At 40.0% G+C, this 19,613-nt stretch overlaps 1 protein-coding gene across 3 annotated transcripts in view; it reads right to left on the bottom strand.

Annotated features, from left to right (window-relative positions):
- Zmynd8 (Zinc finger MYND-type containing 8) overlaps positions 1-19,613 on the bottom strand; it is a 596,751-nt gene that overhangs the window by 100,720 nt on the left and 476,418 nt on the right. For all 3 annotated transcript variants that reach the window (XM_068388417.1, XM_068388414.1, XM_068388416.1), the window contains exon 12: positions 19,218-19,283. In XM_068388417.1, coding sequence (XP_068244518.1) covers positions 19,218-19,283 — 66 coding nt within the window. The remainder of the gene's footprint in view (positions 1-19,217; positions 19,284-19,613) is intronic.

The raw sequence follows: 19,613 nt of genomic DNA, 5'->3' as shown, positions 1-19,613 counted from the left end.
ACAGGTTCGAGCCCAGAAATAGATTTTTCACTTTGCTCAAAATCCATTTTTGGGGCTCAGGCCATGTTGTCCTGATGGAAGCATACTAGAGAATTGTCTTGAAATTACTATTAGCTGTGGGTTTGTGTAAGTGCCTTCCACCTTGAATAGATTTCCTTATCTGGTCTACTAGACCTGTATATGAAATTCCAGAGATCTGTCATTTCCACTAAGCCTGGAGCTGGTTTAGTGCTTCCTGTCCCCAGCAGAGAAAATGTCGATACCAACAATAAGGATTCAATGTTTGTACAGTGGAACCTCTACATACGATTGTCTTTACATACGAATTTTCCAACATCCGAAGTAAAATTCGATCAAATTTTTGTCTCAACACCCGAAGTCTTGCTCCAACATCCGACATAGATCATACGCGTAGAATTTTCTCGAAGCATCGATCGTAGTTTCTTGTTTACACCGGTAGACGGCTGCACATCGGAGAAACGCCAATCGAGCGCCGCCTTGATCAGTCTTCTCATCTCGTGCGCATCGTGTAGTAGTTCTCAATTCGCTCCGTTATCAACAGTGCTTTTTATCTTCCTTTTTCACGTTTTGTTTTTGGGTTTTACATATAATCATGGGTCCTAAAAAGCTTAGTTTCGGTTCAGGAAGTAGTAGTGTTGAGAAAAGGAAGAAGTCAATGCTTTCATTAGAACTAAAACAAGAAATAGAAAAACATGAGCGAGGTGTGCGTGTTAGCGATTTGGCTAAACAATATGGCCGGAATATGTCTACGATCTCGACGATCATCAAATAGAAGGCAGCCATTAAAGCAGTCAAACCATCGAAGGGAATCACCATTATTTCTAAACGTCGTAGCCCTACCCTGGAAGAGATGGAATGCCTTTTGTTGATCTGGATAAAGGACAAGGAGATTGTTGGCGATACGATCACAGAAACGATCATTTGTGAGAAGGCCAGCGCCATTTATTGTGACTTGAAGGCGGCGGGCTCTGGGGGTGACGCGGGGGAGAATTCAACAGATCCTACGACGGAGGAATTCAAGGCGTCTCAAGGTTGGTTCAAGAAATTTAGGAAACGGACCGGGATTCATTCAGTTGTTCGGCATAGAGAGGCTTCAAGTTCGGACACCAAGGCGCCTAATGATTTTGTTAAAAAGTTCGAAAAGATGGTGAAGGAAAAAGGCTACGTAGAGCAGCAGGTTTTCAACTGTGATGAAACCGGTCTGTTTTGGAAAAAGATGCCTAGTCGAACATACATTATCGCCGAAGAGAAGAAAATGTCTGGACATAAGCCGATATCATTTAGTTTATATATAAATATATAAAAAATAAAAGAATATTCAATTAAAACCATAAAAGTTGAGTGTCATTATAAAAGTTAAATAGTTTTCAAAAGACCTGCTTCTGAAATAAATCTAAAAAGGCCACTTGCATAGTAGGACACATTATGTACAAGAATCTTGGCAAGGATGAACCTGCCACCCTCACCTCGAGCCTCAAACAAATATCTATTCCTCAAGTTATTATAATTGGGGCATTCAGTCAACAAATGCCTCACTGATAGAGGTACTAAACAGTTGTCACAGTACAGTTGGTGTTGGCCCTTCAGCAGAAATTCGTGTGTCAACCGAATGTTACCAATACGGAGACGACAAAGAGACGTCTCCCATTTTCGGGGCATCATGTTATACCTCCAAGGAGATATGACATTTGTTACTGCTCTCATTTTATTGCCATCTAGACTATCCCAGTGCTGTTGGCATTTATTGCAAAGCAATTTCTTGATGTTAGGTAGGAAATCTGTACACGGAACGGGTACCTTCTCCGGCAGCAACTCGGATGCCGCATTTTTCGCCAATGAATCTGCCTTCTCATTCCCATACACACCTACATGTGCTGGAACCCAACAAAATCGAACCATTATACCTCTCAGTTCAATAATAAAAAGCCATTCTAAAATCTTTAACCCTGGATAGGTACGGTGGGTCGTTTGCGACCCCGAGCGTAAAAAAAAAACAGGTTTTTCTCACGTGACTCACCCCTGTGACTGAATTTGTGGGTGATCGACCTGCAGGAGGTGTCTGCCCTACACGCTCTAGTAGTGTCCAGATGTGAATTGCTGTAGCTGTACTCCTTCCCCAATTTCTGAGACGCGTCGGGGTCGTTCGCGTCCGAGTTTACCCTTCTGAGGTAGTTTGCATAATTATCAAAGTTATTACGTATTATGAAATTGTCGTAGAATGGTGCAACTTGTATAGGTTATCAGTTGTGGAAAGTCTTGGTGGATTGTTTGGCTACCATGTGCATGTTTTTTTTTTTAGTTAAAATGTCGTTCATCACCACGAGGACCATTTTACCGCGAGTGCCCCTTTTTCATTTTTTTCCATTTTTTTGCCAAGTCATTTTTCCGTAAGATATTGCCAAATAGTGTCGTAAAACTTTTGCTTGTTTAGTGTTGGAAAGTGTGTCTAGATGATCTGGCTACCCATGCATGACTTTGTTTTTGTCAGATACGACGTAGTTATTGGTATATTGGGTATTTAACTGCGGTTACCAATTTCTGTTTTTTTTTCAATATTTGTAAAAGTTACTACGTAGTAAGGAATTGCCGTATATTATTCATTTTTTTTTCATGTTTATGTGTTAGAAAGTGTGCCTTGATGGTTGGGCTAACACGTGCATGTCTTTTTTTTTATCTGAGATGTCGTATATTAGAATGTCGGGCATTTTACCGCGAGTGTCCTTTTTTAATTTTTTTTAATTTTTTTGCCAAGTCATTTTTCCGTAAGATATTGCGAAATAGTGTCGTAAAACTTTTGCTTTTTTAATGTTGGAAAGTTTGTCTAGATGATCTGGCTACCCATGCGTGATTTGGTTTTTGTCAGATACGACGTAGTTATTGGTATATTGGGTATTTAACTGCGGTTGCCAATTTCTGTTTTTTTTCAATATTTGTAAAAATTTACTACGTAGTAAGGAATTGCCGTATATTATTGATTTTTTTTTCATGTTTATGTGTTAGAAAGTGTGCCTTGATGGTTGGGCTAACACGTGCATGTCTTTTTTTTTTATCTGAGATGCCGTATATTAGAATGTTGGGCATTTTTCCGCGAGTGCCCCTTTTTATTTGTTGTGCATTTTTTTGCTTAGTCATGTTACCGTAAGGAATTGGCAAGTAGTGTCGCAAAACTTATATTTTTATAGTGTTGGAAAGTGTTTCTAGATGATCTGGCTACCCATGCCTATTTTTTTTTAGCCAGATATGGCGTATATATAAGTATGTGTTCGATTTTCCTGTGATTGCCATTTTTTCGTTTTTTCCCATTTCTTTCAAAATTACTACGTACTAAGGAACTATCACAGAGTAATATTTCATTTATATGTTTATTTGTCGGAAAATATGCCTTGATGGTTTGCCTAGCACGTGGCTGAAATTTTTTTTTCTGAAATGCCGTATATTAGAATGGCCATTTTTCCAAGAGTGCCCCTTTTTATTTGTTTTGCATTTTTTTGCTTAGTCATGTTACCGTAAGGAATTGGCAAGTAGTGTCGCAAAACTTATATTTTTATAGTGTTGGAAAGTGTTTCTAGATGATCTGGCTACCCATGCCTATTTTTTTTTAGCCAGATATGGCGTATATATAAGTATGTGTTCGATTTTCCTGTGATTGCCATTTTTTCGTTTTTTCCCATTTCTTTCAAAATTACTACGTACTAAGGAACTATCACAGAGTAATATTTCATTTATATGTTTATTTGTCGGAAAATATGCCTTGATGGTTTGCCTAGCACGTGGATGAAATTTTTTTTTTCTGAAATGCCGTATATTAGAATGGCCATTTTTCCACGAGTGCACCTTTTTATTTGTTTTGCATTTTTTTGCTTAGTCATGTTACCGTAAGGAATTGGCAAGTAGTGTCGCAAAACTTATATTTTTATAGTGTTGGAAAGTGTTTCTAGATGATCTGGCTACCCATGCCTATCTTTTTTTTAGCCAGATATGGCGTATATATAGGTATGTGTTCGATTTTCCGGTGATTGCCATTTTTTCGTTTTTTCCCAATTCTTTCAAAATTACTACGTACTAAGGAACTATCACAGAGTAATGATTCCTCTAGATGTTTATTTGTCGGAAAATTTTGTTTACTTTTTTTTTGATTGAATATCATCAAATTTTTTTAGCTAAAATATTGTTTTACATTTTTTTTTTTCGATTTTATTTCCCTTCAAAAAAAATTTTTTGGGTCAGAATTTTAATTTTATAGTCGTAAAATAATCGACAATTATCCAGCAACCCACCATACAATTTTTATGCATATCCAATAATAATTAGATTAGTAAATAACACCTTGAAATTGACATACCCTTCCTACATTTCAAGTGGCAGATTAGGGAGTCTGAGTCAGTGTGGTTGGCGGCCATTTTGTGGACATATCCGAAGCGTAAGCTGCCCTATCTATATATATTCTTGTTCCCTATAGAATTTGTGATATTTTGGTATATTTTTACCTGCATAAATATCATATTATATATTAAATATATGTATTTTTTTACGAAATTTCCAAGTACTCAAAAAATTACCTTTAGATATGGCCCCTGATATAAATGTAATTTACAAAATAATGAAGATTTTTTTACATATTTCTATTTTAGGATAACATATGTTTATTCCCTAAAAAAATTAGCCACTTCCTATTTCATTTGGGTACCCAAAAAAATTCATGAAATTTGGACAATTTTTTTTGGCCAAAAAAAGTTACCCTTTTTTTCTCATTTCAGATCTTCACCTCCATGGGTCTGACTTCATCCAAAATACATCAAGATGTGTCCTAAACATTCAAGAATCAATTCCTAAAAGGATTTGTGTATATATGTATAAACTTTTTTTTTATGAATTTTTATGTCAGGTCTTTTTTTTTTTCTACTTAATTTTTTAAAATATTTATAATAAATAGTTTTTCTGCAGATGAGTAGTATTTATCTTTACAGTTGTTTTAAGCATTCATTGAAGTTTTTTTTGGCAAAATAAAAAAGGAGGTTACTGCAAAAACTGATTTTTCAAGAATTTTTTTTGGCGTCGGGGTCGTTCGCGTCCGAGTATACCCTTAAAGGGGTGTCCGAGGACCGTACCTATCCAGGGTTAAAACTAGAGGGTTACTAGAATTAAAAACTTCTAAAGCTTTAAGGACAATCCTTGCATCACTAAATGGTAAAATTACCCTCCTTTTCCAAAGCTATTTTCTCAACAGCAGTTAGTATGCCATACAGTTCGGCAATAAATATTGAAGCTATTGGAGGAAGTGCACCTCTACGATTAAAATCATTACTATGTACTCCAAATCCAACGCCAGCATCAGATTTGGAGCCATCAGTATATATAAAAGTCGATCCCCTATGTCCTGCAACATGTTCCATAAAAAGAAACCTGGATTCTAAGTCAGTCATATTCTTCTTAATGCCAATAACATATTTACAAAAAGATACGTCAGGTAATTTCCATGGAGGCGTTGATGATACCTTAAATGGAAGCACCTTACTTCTAATTATATTAAGACTGTTTAATAATTGTTTCACCCGAAACCCATAAGGTTGAGGAGATTTTAGGTGCAATTCAAAGTATGATGTGTGTCTTACAAGGTCTGCAGTCTGAAAGGCTAAAGAGTTAGGGAAACTTTGCAATCTAAACCAATACCGAATAATAGCAGACATTCGGTAAAGGTCTAGAGGTAATTCTCCAGCATCAATAAGGAGACTTGGGATAGGTGAGGTTCTAAATGCTCCTGTGGACAATCTAATACCAGAATATGTATTGAATCTAATATCTTTAACCAGCTTGGGGTGGCTGAAGAGTATATTTCACATCCATAACTGATTTTGGAAAAAGTCAAGGCCTTGTATAATTTTAAGATAGTATTGTGGTCTGCCCCCCATGATGTATGGGATAATACTTTTAAGATATTCAGAGCCTCGAGACATTTAGCTTTTAACGCTTTTAAGTGAGAAACCCATGTAAGCATACAATCAAATATCAAACCTAAAAATTCAGCTTCACTTAAACATGGTATCCGTTGACCTTTAATGTATATATCAAGGTCTGGATGTACTCCCCGGATATGACAAAAATGGACAATGGTAGTTTTACTTGTCGAGAACTCAAATCCCTTCATATCGGCCCTCTGAATAATTTTGACAATAGAGTTGTATTTTTCTCTCAACCATTGCCATTCTAGTTCCAGCTAATGATATTGAGAGATCATCCACAAATAATAGTGAGAGAACATCCCGGGAATGACTGAATATATCCCATTAATTGCTAGTGCAAACAAGGTTACACTCAGCACACTCCCCTGAGGAACTCCTTCCTGACACTTACTCTCTGATAGAGTTTCCCCCACTCTCACTTGAAAAACTCTATGCGAAAGATATGACTGAATAAATAGTGGTACTTCTCCTTTTAATCCTAATTCATGAATTTTTTTAAGTATACCATATCTCCATGTGGTATCATATGCCTTTTCAAGGTAAAAAAAACTGTCACATGGTGCTGTTTGGAAGCAAAGGCTTCACAAATAGAGGACTCAAGTCGTATCAACACATCAGTTGAGTGCATTTTTCTGAATCCACATTGAATCGGTGATAAAATACCCTTCTTTACAAGGTACCACATCAACCTTGCATTGACCATCTTCTCCATGATTTTACATAAACAAGAAGTCAATGCAATAGGTCGATAGCTTGCTGCTAAAAATTGTCCTTACCGGGTTTTAAAAAGGATAAAATAATGGCTAGTTCCCAAACACTTGGGTAACTATGGTCATGCCATATTCTATTAATAATACTTAAGATAAATAACTTTGTATTAAAATGTACATGTTTAACCCTTGCACATGGAATTCCATCGGGGGCTGTATCGTTACAAGTAGCGAGTGCGGAATCAAGTTCTCTTTCAGTAAAAGGAGAATTATACGATTCTTCCCTTCCTGTTGCAAAATTTAAAATTCTCTTTTCTTCAATGCTCCTGTACTGGTGACCAGGAGCTGCTACACTCTTACACGATACTTTTGAAAAATGGTCAGCCAAGGCATTGCTAACTTTATTTCCTTCAGTCACATACTGACCATCCACTTTCAACACTGGTGGTGGGTTTTTGGTAAATTTGCCTGCAATCTTTTTTATTTTCCTCCATACAGATGATGGTGTTCTACTATTAATGGAGGAAACAAAAGCCACCTAAGATTGGCGTCTAGCTTCTTTCATGGCACAACGGCACTGTGCTCTACACTTTGTATGTTATCAAATTTTCATCCGTACGGCGTCTACGCAATCTAGTCAAGAGATTTTCTGGTGGCTCTGTGCAAGGCTGTTAATTCTGAAGACCACCATGGGACTGGTCGTCTTTCAAATAGTCCTGTGGTTTTGGGAATCGAATTGATTCCTGGTGTATGGGGAGTTCCATTCAGTAGGTCTATGGCATCATCAATACTTTCAAACTGTTCTGCACTCCCTTCGATTTCACTTAGCTCACAAAATCTAACCCAGTCTGCCTTGTCAAGATTCCATCGTGGCGATCTTTGTAAATGCGGACCCTTGTTGGTGTTTATAATGATTGGTGCATGATCACTAGTATGCCAATCATCTAATGTCCTCCAATCAAAATCAAGAAGGCTGTTAGAGCTTGCAATTGAAAGGTCAATGCATGACAAGGTACCTGTTTGAACATGGAAGTGCGTGGGCTTTCCTGTATTAAGGCGTCCCACATCCCCATTCTCCACAATTGATGAGATAATAGTGCCCCTTGTGTTTGCCAAAACATCACCCCATAAAGGATGTCTACCATTCATATCTCCCAGTAAGAGAAAAGGTTGAGGGAGTTGTTGAATGACCTTTATTAAATCATCATGTAAAATATTATCATTTGGAGGTAAGTACAGAGAGCATATTGTATATTTTCTCCCTATATCAATTTGTACAACCACTGCCTGCAGGGGTGTACGAATAAAAATAGATATTTGGGGAACATCTCGACGAACGTACATAAGACTTCCGCCATGGCTCCCTGCTTGTTGATTATATGGTGTTCTATAGCTAACATACTCTCGAAGACTAGGAGTGTTAGCATCAAGCTTACTTTCCTTTAGACTTAATATTATTGGGGAATGTTCATGAATTAGGAGCTTAAGTTCTTCATATTTGGCCCTTAAACCCTGTCAATTCCATTGCAGAATGGAGGAGAAAACTAAGGATTACTTCTGGAAGATATCTTAGATGAGGTCTTCCCATTAGCAGTTTTTAATCTAACATTATTACCTGTAAGTTTCTTCAGAGATGGTCTTGTTATGTTGGGTTTTACGTTTGTGTTTTTCTTTGTATCATTTTTATCTATTTGTTGAGGTGGATGGTGGACCTCAACTTGAATTTCTGATTTATTCAGTTTTTCTTCTGGTTCATTAGAAACATCAAAAGATAAAACATCAAATTTATTTGATGTCATAACCTTAATGTTTCTAATGGAGGGGGGGAGAGAGAGATGGAGGTCTCTCTTTTATGATTAATAGATGGTGGGATTCTAGGTTTTTGCACCTTTCCCACTACAGGTGCATCAGGTAAGTTGATTCTAAGTGGAACCTTTATCAAATCAGGCAAGGACATGGCCTGTGAGAGGTTTGTACTAGTTTTTGTAATGGGGGACGAGGGTTGTACAGATATGGGCAATGCCTCAAGTGTTAATACGCCGTGGTAAAGCCTCAGGAGGTAATATGCTTACCTCGTCATTTGACATTTTATCAGATGGTATATTTCTTTTTCTAGAGTTATTGGCAGTACTAAGTGGGTTTTATTTTAATGCCTTAGCATAGTTATTTGATTTATTTAATAGTCTTTTGGCATGTCCCACACTTATATGATCCAAACTAGATTTGTTATGGGCAGCTTCTTCCAACTTATACCACTCGCAGCTCTTGTCTGTGGATTTATGACTCAAGTTGCAATTTAAACACCTCTCTCCAAGTGTACATTCTCCATAGTAAGATTTGGAGCAAATACCACATATTTTCTAATTTTTGCAAACATTAGACAGGTGTCCAAATTTAAAACAATTAAAACACTGCAGTGGCTTCTGCTTGAATGGTCGTACTTAAATTATTTCGTTTTCAATAGTAATATGGAATGGTACATCAGCATCCTGGAATGTAAGGATTATCATTGATGTACCTGGGACTTTGTGAACTTTCCATACATTTAGTGGACACATGGCCAGTATCTCCTCCTCTGTAAATTCATACAGATCTCTGTTAAAAACTAACCCCCTTCCGTAGCTAAAATTTAGGTGGGGTTTGACATCTAACTCAATGTCATCATTACTGTACTTGTTTTCATGTTGGACAGTATTACAAATTGTGTACTTGATTTGACATGGATAAGGAAACTTTTTTTCCAAAACGAGATATATCGCCTGGTGCAATAGTTCCTACTTTTTTTCTGAATTAATTTGCTTATTTTAAAATAATTCCCTGTAACCCCCTTTGATTCAGCTATAAACCACATTGGTGGTTTTGGCTTTCTCTGGGAGGGCATAACTAAATCAACATCTTTTTCCAACCAATCGGCAGGCCTATACACATCCTAATCTTTTGGTACCCTATCGGAGAGAGCAGCCGCGACATTCAAGTTATTAATTTTAATTATATTTAAGTTGCTGGTTGCACTAAATGCTTCGTCATAACTACTGTAAGATATCCATGCATCCCATTTTTCAGCTTCAAGTTTCATCCTTATTTCCTTTATACAGCTTCAAGTTTCATCCTTATTTCCTTTATACATCCATAGCATTCAAATGCTTTATATAGATAATCGTAGTTTGTCAATATGGGGGGGGGGGGGATTTCAGCATATCCAGGGGATGGGGAGTCAGTGTTTGAAGGGTCCATAGTCAAGGGTGGGATTTTCTTTGTTTTTTGTTGGTTTTTCTTTTTTTTGTTGGTTTACCTGCTTGAGAATTTTAAGAAAGTATCATACATTGGAAAGGAAATTTGCATTCTCCACTATCGGCACAATGAGAGTATACTTCCCAGATGATCCACTCCATACCCTACCTGAAGGATAGCACCAAAACAGATATAGAGGCACAGGTGTAAGCTAAACCCACCTGTTAGGATTGAGACCAAGGAAATATGGAATCATCCTCCCCATATCTGTAATGATGGGGTTCCGGCCAGAAGCCAAGAGTCCCACCTCAAGGATTGGATCCCCCGGATTCCGATGACCCAACCCTTGAGAGTAAGAGTAGTTCCGCCAAAAAAGTCCAAACCATCTTTGGGATGGCTGAAATCACCCAATACTCTCATATATAGCTTTGAATGTAAATATCTCCCAACCGTGATTCCTTCTCCCATTCATTTAAGCAGGCAGTAATAACAAATGTGGAAATGTCCATGCCATTTAAGTAAAATAAAAATAAATAAATGAACAAATAAAATACATATATATATATATATATATATATATATATATATAAACGTAAGAGAAATAATACTCAGAGTTAGGATAGCTCGGCAAAAGAAAGTTGCTAAAATTAGGAGAAGGTCGAAGTAATACTGAGCAGAAGGAATAGAGTAAAGGGAGAGAAATTTAGATTCGAACTTGGGGAGCAATTTCCCCAAGTTCGAGAGCCCTCTTGCCCATCACCAAGCTCAATGACTTCATCAAGGCATTCTCTCATTAAGAGGGTATAACGTCGATGAGGGTCAGAGGATCTACCTCTGACGGCGACGATGACGGCTGAACAGAAGCACCCATGCGGATGAACTGTAGCAAAGTTTCCTTGGAGGGCGGACCCATAAGCACCAAGGAAGACCAAATCTGCAAAAGAGGGATTAGTGACAAGGCCTCACTCAGGGGGAGAGGTGGGGCTACTTTGCTACGGGAAGCAACATCATTTCTCGAGGACCGGGGTTGGCCGACATTAACTTGGTCCACACTACTACTCGACGGTATCTCGTAAGAGGCCGAATGAGTAGGAGCTTCGGAGGAGGGTCGCGAGATGGAAGAGGCGGCCTTGGGCATTCTCCTCCTGAGACCAGAGTCCCGATGCCGATTAGTCACGCAGATGTGGCCCCCATCCCTCCTTGGATGCGTCTGTGAACAGCAGAATCTCTGGAGGAGGATCCAAGAGGGAGAACCCCGCTAGAATATTCCTCGGGTCTAACCACCACTGGAGAGCTTCCTTGGTTGACTGGGATGGCGGTTGCCTCGCTGAGTTGTTTACCTCCAACAGGGCCTGCAGCTACTTCAGATCCAACTGGACTAGGCGGAGCTTCCGCCTTCCCGTCTGAACGAGCTTCTCCAGGGAGGCTAGGTATCCCACTAAGCTCTGCCACTCCTTCAGAGAGGCTGGGTCCGCTCTGACAAACGGTCTCGTCACTTCATCCAACCTTGCAATATTTTCCGTACAGGGAAGGCCCTAGCCTGTACGGAGCATATCTCCATTCCCAGGTACACTGTCCTTGTAGTTGGGAAAGTTGAGATTTCTCCCAATTGAACGTCACCCCTACTTCAACAGTGAAAGAAAACTCATTCCACTGCCTCGACAGTTCCTCCTGAGAGTGTGAGAGGTGGAGCCAGCCATCTAGGTATGGAAGAAGTCTCATCCTCTTCATGTGGGCCCACTGGAAGAACAAGGTAAACACACTAGTTTTGTTGTGCAGTAAAGAGGCCAAAGCAGAGGGTGCGAAACTGGAAGATCTTCTCCCCCCACTTGACCAGAAGAAACTTCCTGCTCAAGGGGTGCACAGGGACCTGGAAGTACGCGTCCTTGAGCTATAGGGAGAGCATAAAATTCCTCTCTCTGATAGCAGCCAGGATTGTCCTTGGGGTTTCCTTTTTAAAGGGAATCTTAGCAATGAATAGGTTGAGTGCCAAAAGGTCGATGACTGGCCGCCAACCCCCAATAGCTTTCTCTACAAGGAACAGGCAGCTGAAGAATCCCAGCGACTCGGGTCCTAAGGGCTGAATGGCTCCCTTCGCGAGCATATCCTGGATCTCCTCTTCTAGAGCCCATCTTCACACTTCCTCCTTGGGCTGAAGGGAAAATATTTCTCGGCCCGGAATCTGGGGAGGCAGGGCCTCTCTGAAGGGGATCCAGTATCCGTCGTGCAACACCTGGACCATCCAAGGGTCCACTCTTTGATCCAACCAATTTTCCTATCTTCTGTTGGGGCATCTTCCTACCCTAGGAAGACACAGGGAGAGGGGCCTCCCACCTTACTTCCTCCTAGAGAAGCAGACGTTACTGTGACTACGGTTAGCAGGGTCATTGCCCCGATTCCCGGCTGAAGGACCGGACCGTCCTTCGGATGGGGGGCTAAGTTGAGGAACCCCCGTGGGGGGTACCAGATGCCTGGCCCTTCAACGGAGGTGGGGGACAGCTCACAGGTTGCAGTCTCAGCCTACTCTGTTCCCGTCGGCCAGCATTGGTGTCGGTCCAACAAGGATGACGACGAAGACAACTTGTGGAGCATTGCGTCTTGACGCTTCCTTTTCCACTTGGTGAGGGCCTCTTCTACTTGGTCCTCTGGGAAAGTCTCCCTGTATGGGAGTGTTTCGAAGGGCTTGTAGCTCCCTTTCTAGAAGCCTCCTAGGCATTCTGCAGAGGATGGTGTCCCTACTCCAAAGCACCCAGTTAGTAGCTGCGGTGTAGGATTGTCCTGCCAGGAGAGAGACAGCCCTAGGGCCAGAGACTAGACTGCCAACTCTACAAACTGGTTCCTAGTTGCTTCAATTCGGACATCATTCTCCAGGGCATAGGTTACGTTGGTTGTAGTCCAGAGGTCTAATCACGAAGCCACCCCGCCCGTTGCCGAAGTTGCAGCCTCCATAGTTGTTGCTTCTGGAACTGAAAAATACATAGAGCCTACTGTCAACTTTTCTTCTGTGGAACCCGGAGCCAAAGCCGCCAGGTTTCCTTCCGAGGAGGACCGATGTCCCAGACTGGAGCCTTCTGGAATGTAGAAGCACCTTAGCTTCACCTCCGGGAAGGTCAGCAACCTGGAGGTACTGTATTGCCGGATCTATGAGACCCCTTGGTCTCCGACACTGCAGAGGCGATGTCCTGCAGTCTCTCCCCAACGTCCTAGGAGAGGGGAAGGGGCAAGGGGGGTCTGGCCTTCTTTGGGGTGCCGTAGCGGCGCTTTAGGCCGGTGGTGCACCTCTTGGTTGGCCGGGGGCGGGCTTCAGATGATCGCTCATGTTACGGATGAGGCCGAGGACCCTGCGGAAGACGGACGACACCTCTCCTCCCTTGTCCCCGGGAAGGTCCCTCAAACCATCTACGAAGGCTAGAGTTCACTCACTACCTGTGTCGGGGAATAACCATCCCGGCATTCTGCCAATCCAACAGAAGGGGCTGCCTGATGCCCTTCCTCCCCCCCGCCCCTCTTCAAGGCTGGGGCAGGACCCAGGGACCTGGATCCAGAAGACAACGGTCTGGAGGGGTGGCGCTTCCTCCCTCGGCCCTCCATTCCCTCCCGGTGCGTCCGAGCCGAGGTTTTTGGGAACGGGTCTGGGGAAATGTTGACCGTTGGATAACAGTCCCCTAGGGCTGGGGGAACCGCGCCTGCAGCTCCCCACTCTGGCAAGGGGTCCCTCAGTGTTGACCTAAACAGGGATCTGGGGAGACACGACCAGGTCTCTTGAGCCCCCGAGGGCCGTTCGGGGCTTGCACCGACTGTGTAGTGGGATGCCGGCTATATTGGCCAGACCAAGATGGCGACGTCTGAGAAGCTGCTGGCTGGGTGGTCCAAAATGGCGGTGGAAGGTCAACCTGTGTGATCACCATGCAGTGCTGCTGGAAAAGGCGGGAGAACCCCAGCTGTACCATACACTTTGTCCTGAAACTGGGGACCACGCCTCACCAATACTTCTTTCTACACCTCCTCTACAACCGGGCTGGAGTGCCCATGGGGGGGGGGTATCGCCAAAGGCCCGGGGAACGGAGGTAAGGGCTGACCCAACCATACAGGGGGAGAGGGGCGAGGGTTCCCCTCGAGTGCACTCACACTTTCATCCAAGATTGCAGGGAGCCCTGGAGATGAAGAGGTCCTAGAAACACTCGGAGCTGTTGAACAACTCGAGGACAGCCGAGACTCGCTGCCTTTCGACTTGTCCTTCTTAGGCTTCTTTTTCTTCTTAGTGACCATCCTGGTCCACTGAGCTTCGTCTCAACCGACACATTCCTCACAGGTATCGTTTGGGGAACACACACAGCCACGACACGAGGTACACAAAACGTGAGGATCAGCTTTCACGTGGGTCATAAAAGCTGCATACAACTTTCCATCCACACCTGGACACTGTCTCAGCACACGCACCGACTCCATGCTGAACAAGAACACAAAATGGAAAAGAATAATCTAACACACTAAAACACAACTGAACAAGGTCGTGAGAGAAAGAAGGGTAAACCTCACGTGATCACGACCAGACGGGCATGGCTTCCCTTAAGTATGCGTGACCCAGAGAGGTCCTTCTAGGTGCATTGTGAGTCAAAAGGGGAGGTCACACTGGGAGGGTGACGGGCCTATTGGGGGAGGGGGGGGGGGGGAAATTCTGGTCGTGGGAGAGATAAAGCTCCCAGATACCCTAAAAAGTAGTTTGTGGTAAGAATCATGTTGGAAAAATTCTGTTTTTGTTAAAACTCACTTTGTGTTTTCAAATTCATATATGATATAGATAAAATTCTGTACTAGCCTATACTTCATTTCTGTAGATACTGTTTTATTAGATATTTTGGGTATATCAGTAATTGTATAATTCTACGATAGCTGCCACTGATCAAACCCTAAAACACTTAAACCCCTTTTATTTGGCATCAGAATGCCCTTCAGCTTCCTTGCTAGCAACACCCTTTACTCAGCTGTGACCTCTCAGTGATATATAGCTAGTTACGTCACTGTCAAGAGCCTGGCAGTGATTTTGTTACAGCCAGGATCACCAGAGGCTTAATGCCTATACTTATGAGCCTGGATCGAGCATAAATGTATTTTCAAATTTTTCCTGGTTTCACAAAGAAAACTTAATCTTTAGAAAAAGGATTTCCCAGATAATGATTTGTAAGAGCTCCTAAAGAACTTCCAGGTACTAGAAATAAAAAAGAATTCTTTGATGTGATATCTTAACTAATATTCTTTTAGAAATACACTGCACTAACTTTCAATGAACACTAGGGTATTGGGTAGAAAGAAGTGGCTTGCTTCATTAGACAATACACTTGGAAAAAAATGAGCAAAATCAATAAAAAAAACTTCCCTATACTGACAGGAAAGAGAAATTTATAAAATTAAATGCTAAATACCCAATTTAATACAAAACAAATACAAGAAAACTAGGATCCTGAACACACTATTACTATTATCATTATTACTAGTTAAGCTACAACCCTAGTTGGAAGAGCAAGATGCTATAAGCCCAAAGGCTCTAACAGGGAAAAATAGCTCAGTGAGGAAAGGAAATAAGGAAATAAATAAACGATATAAGTAGTAATGAAAATTAAAATAAAATATTTTAAAAACATTAACAACATTAAAACAGATACAGTGAACCCTCGTTTATTGCGGTAGATAGGTTCCAGACCCGACCGCGATAGGTGAAAATCCGCGAAGTAATGACACCATGTTTACCTATTTATTTAACATGTATATTCACTTTTAAAACCTTCCCTTGTACGTAGTACTGTTAACAAACTACCCTTTAATGTACAGAACACTTAATGCATGTACTACAGTACCCTAAACTAAAACAGGCACAAATATTAAAGGCGACTTCATATCATGCGTTTCCTAAACACGCCAAAAAGCATGATAAAAAATGGCAACCAATGTTTTGTTTACGTTTATCTCTGATCATAATGAAAAACAAACACATTTACACATCTGTGTATAGGTTAGTTTTTGCATCGATTATATTGATTATTCAGTACAGTATGTTGATTTTGTTATTACCAATGTTTTACTTAATTTTTCTTAGGACTTCCAAATGAAATGTTTTTCTTTATGACGCCGCCTGAAACGACGGCGTCATAAAGTACGCTCAGTAAACAAAGGAAGGCATTTAATGCGCATGATGAAAGTGATAAATAATGATATTACAGTAAAAGCTTTTATAAAATATGTTATTACAAATATTATTTACCGTATCTATATAAAATCATACATACGTAGCAAAGCAGGAAAACAATTTACGAGAGAGAGAGAGAGAGAGAGAGAGAGAGAGAGAGAGAGAGAGAGAGAGAGAGAGTTGTTTTACATACGTAAATGTAAATTTTAAACAAAAAAAAAAAAAGCCCCATTTCATATAAAATAGATTACAAATATTTTACTTTATCATATTACAGTAGTCTGTATAATACTGTAAAGTTCAGTACAGTATGTTGTTGTTATAGTCGTGGCGATGAAATTCTCACGAAACAAAAACACGCCATTTGATTACAACAGCTGATTCATTCTCTCTCTCTCTCTCTCTCTCTCTCTCTCTCTCTCTCTTTGTGTTATACAATACTTACATTTAGATGATGAAACTAAAATTAGTTTTCTTAGTGTCAATTAAATACGAAACGAAAAAATTACGCCGAGTCTACTGTACACCCATTTCAATCATAGCTAAAAATACGGCATCCGATTTCATCAGCAAACCACTATTTTTTGGGAAACATCATCTTATTCTAGAAAATTGCTACTCTTTAAATAGTTATATGCACATTAAGAAAGCGTGTACTTTTGTTTTTAAATTTTGGGTGTGTTTTAAAAATCGAGTATTGTTGACTTCTTTTTGTTTTACTTTTGGCTGTGATTAGATCAGCTGAAATCTAGCTGCCGCTCGAGAGTGTACGAATACACTAACAAAGTATCGTTTATACAATTTCTTAACTTATTCAAACCGTCTACAGTATACAGTTGATATTACATAAGCACCAATGTGTTATAACCTATCAAATTTTTTTGTTTATTACATTTAAACCCCCCTCTATCTTTCTCTCTCTCTCTCTCTCTCTCTCTCTCTCTCTCTCTCTCTCTCTCTCTCTCTCTCTCTCTCTCTGTGGGCTACTTTTCACTACCTCCCATTCCTTACCTCTCTCTATCTCTCTAACAAATGATATCTTTGTTGCTCCTCAAAGTTTCATTTATATTGAAAATCAATCATGATTCAATTTTCCTTACTTTCTCCAATCTCGCACCATCGGTCACATCGCGGTATTTTCGAAATTTCCGGAAAATCCGCGATATATGTATATACATGGGTTATGAAAAAAATCCGCGAAGTGGTGAATCCGCGATGGTCGAACCGCGAAGTAGCGAGGGCTCACTGTATTTGATATATAAACTATAAAAGGACTTATGTAAGCCTGTTCAACATCAAAACATTTGCTGCCAGTTTGAACATTTTAAGTTCTACTGATTCAACCACCCGATTAGGAAGATCATTCCACAACTTGGTCACAGCTCGAATATAACTTTTTGAGTACTGTGTAGTACTGAGCCTCATGATGGAGAAGGCCTGGCTATTAGAATTAAATGCATACCTAGTATTACAAACAGGATGGAACTGTCCAGGAAGATCTGAATGTAAAGGGTGGTCAGAATTATAAGAAATCTTATGCAACAGACATAATGAACTAATTAAACGATGGTGCCAGAGATTAATATCTAGATCAGAAATAAGAAATTTAATAGACCGGAAGTTCCTGTCCAACAAATTAAGATGAGAATCAGCAGCTGAAGACCAGACAGGAGAACAATACTCAAAATAAGGTGAAATTAAAGAATTAAAACACTTCTTCAGAATAGATTGATCACCAAAAATCTTGAAAAACTTTCTCAATAAGAGAATTTTTTGTGCAACTGAAAAAGACACACACCTAATGTGTTTCTCAAAAATTAATTTTCTGTTGAGAATCACACCTAAAATTTTAAGTCATACATAGTTAACGAAACATTATCAATGCTAAGATCCGAATGTTGAGGAGCCCTGGTCCTTGACATACTTACAATCATACTTTGAGTTTTGTTAGGATTCAACTTCATACCCCATAATTTGCACCATGCACTGATTTTAGCTAGATCTCTATTAAGGGATTCAGCAACCTCAGATCTATATCCAGGAGATAGAATTGAGGCAGAGAGAGTAGCATCATCTGCATATGCAACAAGCTTGTTTTCTAGACCAAACCACATGTCATGTATATATAATATGAAAAGTAATGGGCCAAGAACACTACCGTGGAACACCAGATATCACATTCCTATACAGTACTCACTATAGTGCCCATCAACAACAACTCTCTGTGACCTATTAATCGAAAATTCAATAATGATGCTAACAAACGACCCACCCACTCCCAACTGTTTGAGTTTGAAATCAAGAGCCTCATGATTAACACGGTCAAAGGCAGCTCTAAAATCAAGGCCAATCATACGAACTTCCTGACCACAATCAAGGCATTTCTGTACAGCATTGGAGATTGTAAGAAGGGCATCACATGCTCCAAGGCCTTTACAAAAATTAATTGCAAACAAGAGAACAGATGATTACCTTCAGCAAACCTATTTTGACATTTGGACAAAAAACGTTAAAAACTTTAAATACGGGAGTTATGGAAATTGGGCAGGAATAAGTTGAAGTTGAGCTACCACAAACACCTTTACATAGAGGAATAACATTACCAATTCTCCAAGAAGGGCTAAAATCTCCTCTTCTTGCTAACTTGTGCAAAATAACATTTCACACTAGTGTGAAATGTTTTAAACATACATCATCATGACAAAAACTGATACCTGATACTTTAATGCACGGAAAGTGACAAAATTTATGCTTATTCTGTGAAGTTGCACAGATAAACAAGAGTAATTAAAGCGACACAAAAGGATTTTGGGATGTACAATGGAAGCCTTTAAATCTTGAATGGTATGAGTTGTTGTTACTGGAATTCAATTGCATGAAAGAGGGACAATTTATTGAATAGTGAGTTGTAATGAAAAAAGGTAAACAACAAGTTTTTACTCTCATGATTAGCTAAATACAGTTCTTCAGCTGATGTTACAAAACAGTCTGAAGATATCTCAGCTTCATACAATAGGTAAAACATGGCAATATAAAAGCAGCGCTTTCCTTTTGTATGCAAGGTTTCACTTCAACAGATGAAAAGGGAAAATATAGTAAGACTCTACTTACCTCACGATGCTTTCTCCGTCTCATCTCTTCTGCTAAGGCAACTGCTCCCTCTTCATCTGCCAAGTGCTGTATAGCATGAAAAAATGAAACAAGATTACTTGAGTGCACCTAAAAATTACTAATTTTGCAGAACAAGTATTGATTCAATAAAGTAAGTTTCTCAATCAAAATTTTTAAAACGCTAGAAAATTAATATAATTTCAGCAAATCACATACCCAAGTCAATTTATTGCATGCATAATAGCACTCCACATGGTAACATTCTAACTTCAACCCAAAATCAGCAGTGAACAAAGCAGTTTTTTTAATAGAAGGTAAAACTCCCTCTATTCGGAACACAAATCTCCCCGGGTGTACTGAATTCAAAACACTTCAATCAATAGGCAAGCTTAAAAG

Source organism: Palaemon carinicauda, chromosome 15, assembly GCF_036898095.1.
Source record: "Palaemon carinicauda isolate YSFRI2023 chromosome 15, ASM3689809v2, whole genome shotgun sequence".
NCBI lineage: Eukaryota > Metazoa > Arthropoda > Malacostraca > Decapoda > Palaemonidae > Palaemon > Palaemon carinicauda.
Note: the sequence above shows the minus strand (reverse complement) of the source record. Positions and strands in the feature narration are given on the sequence as shown.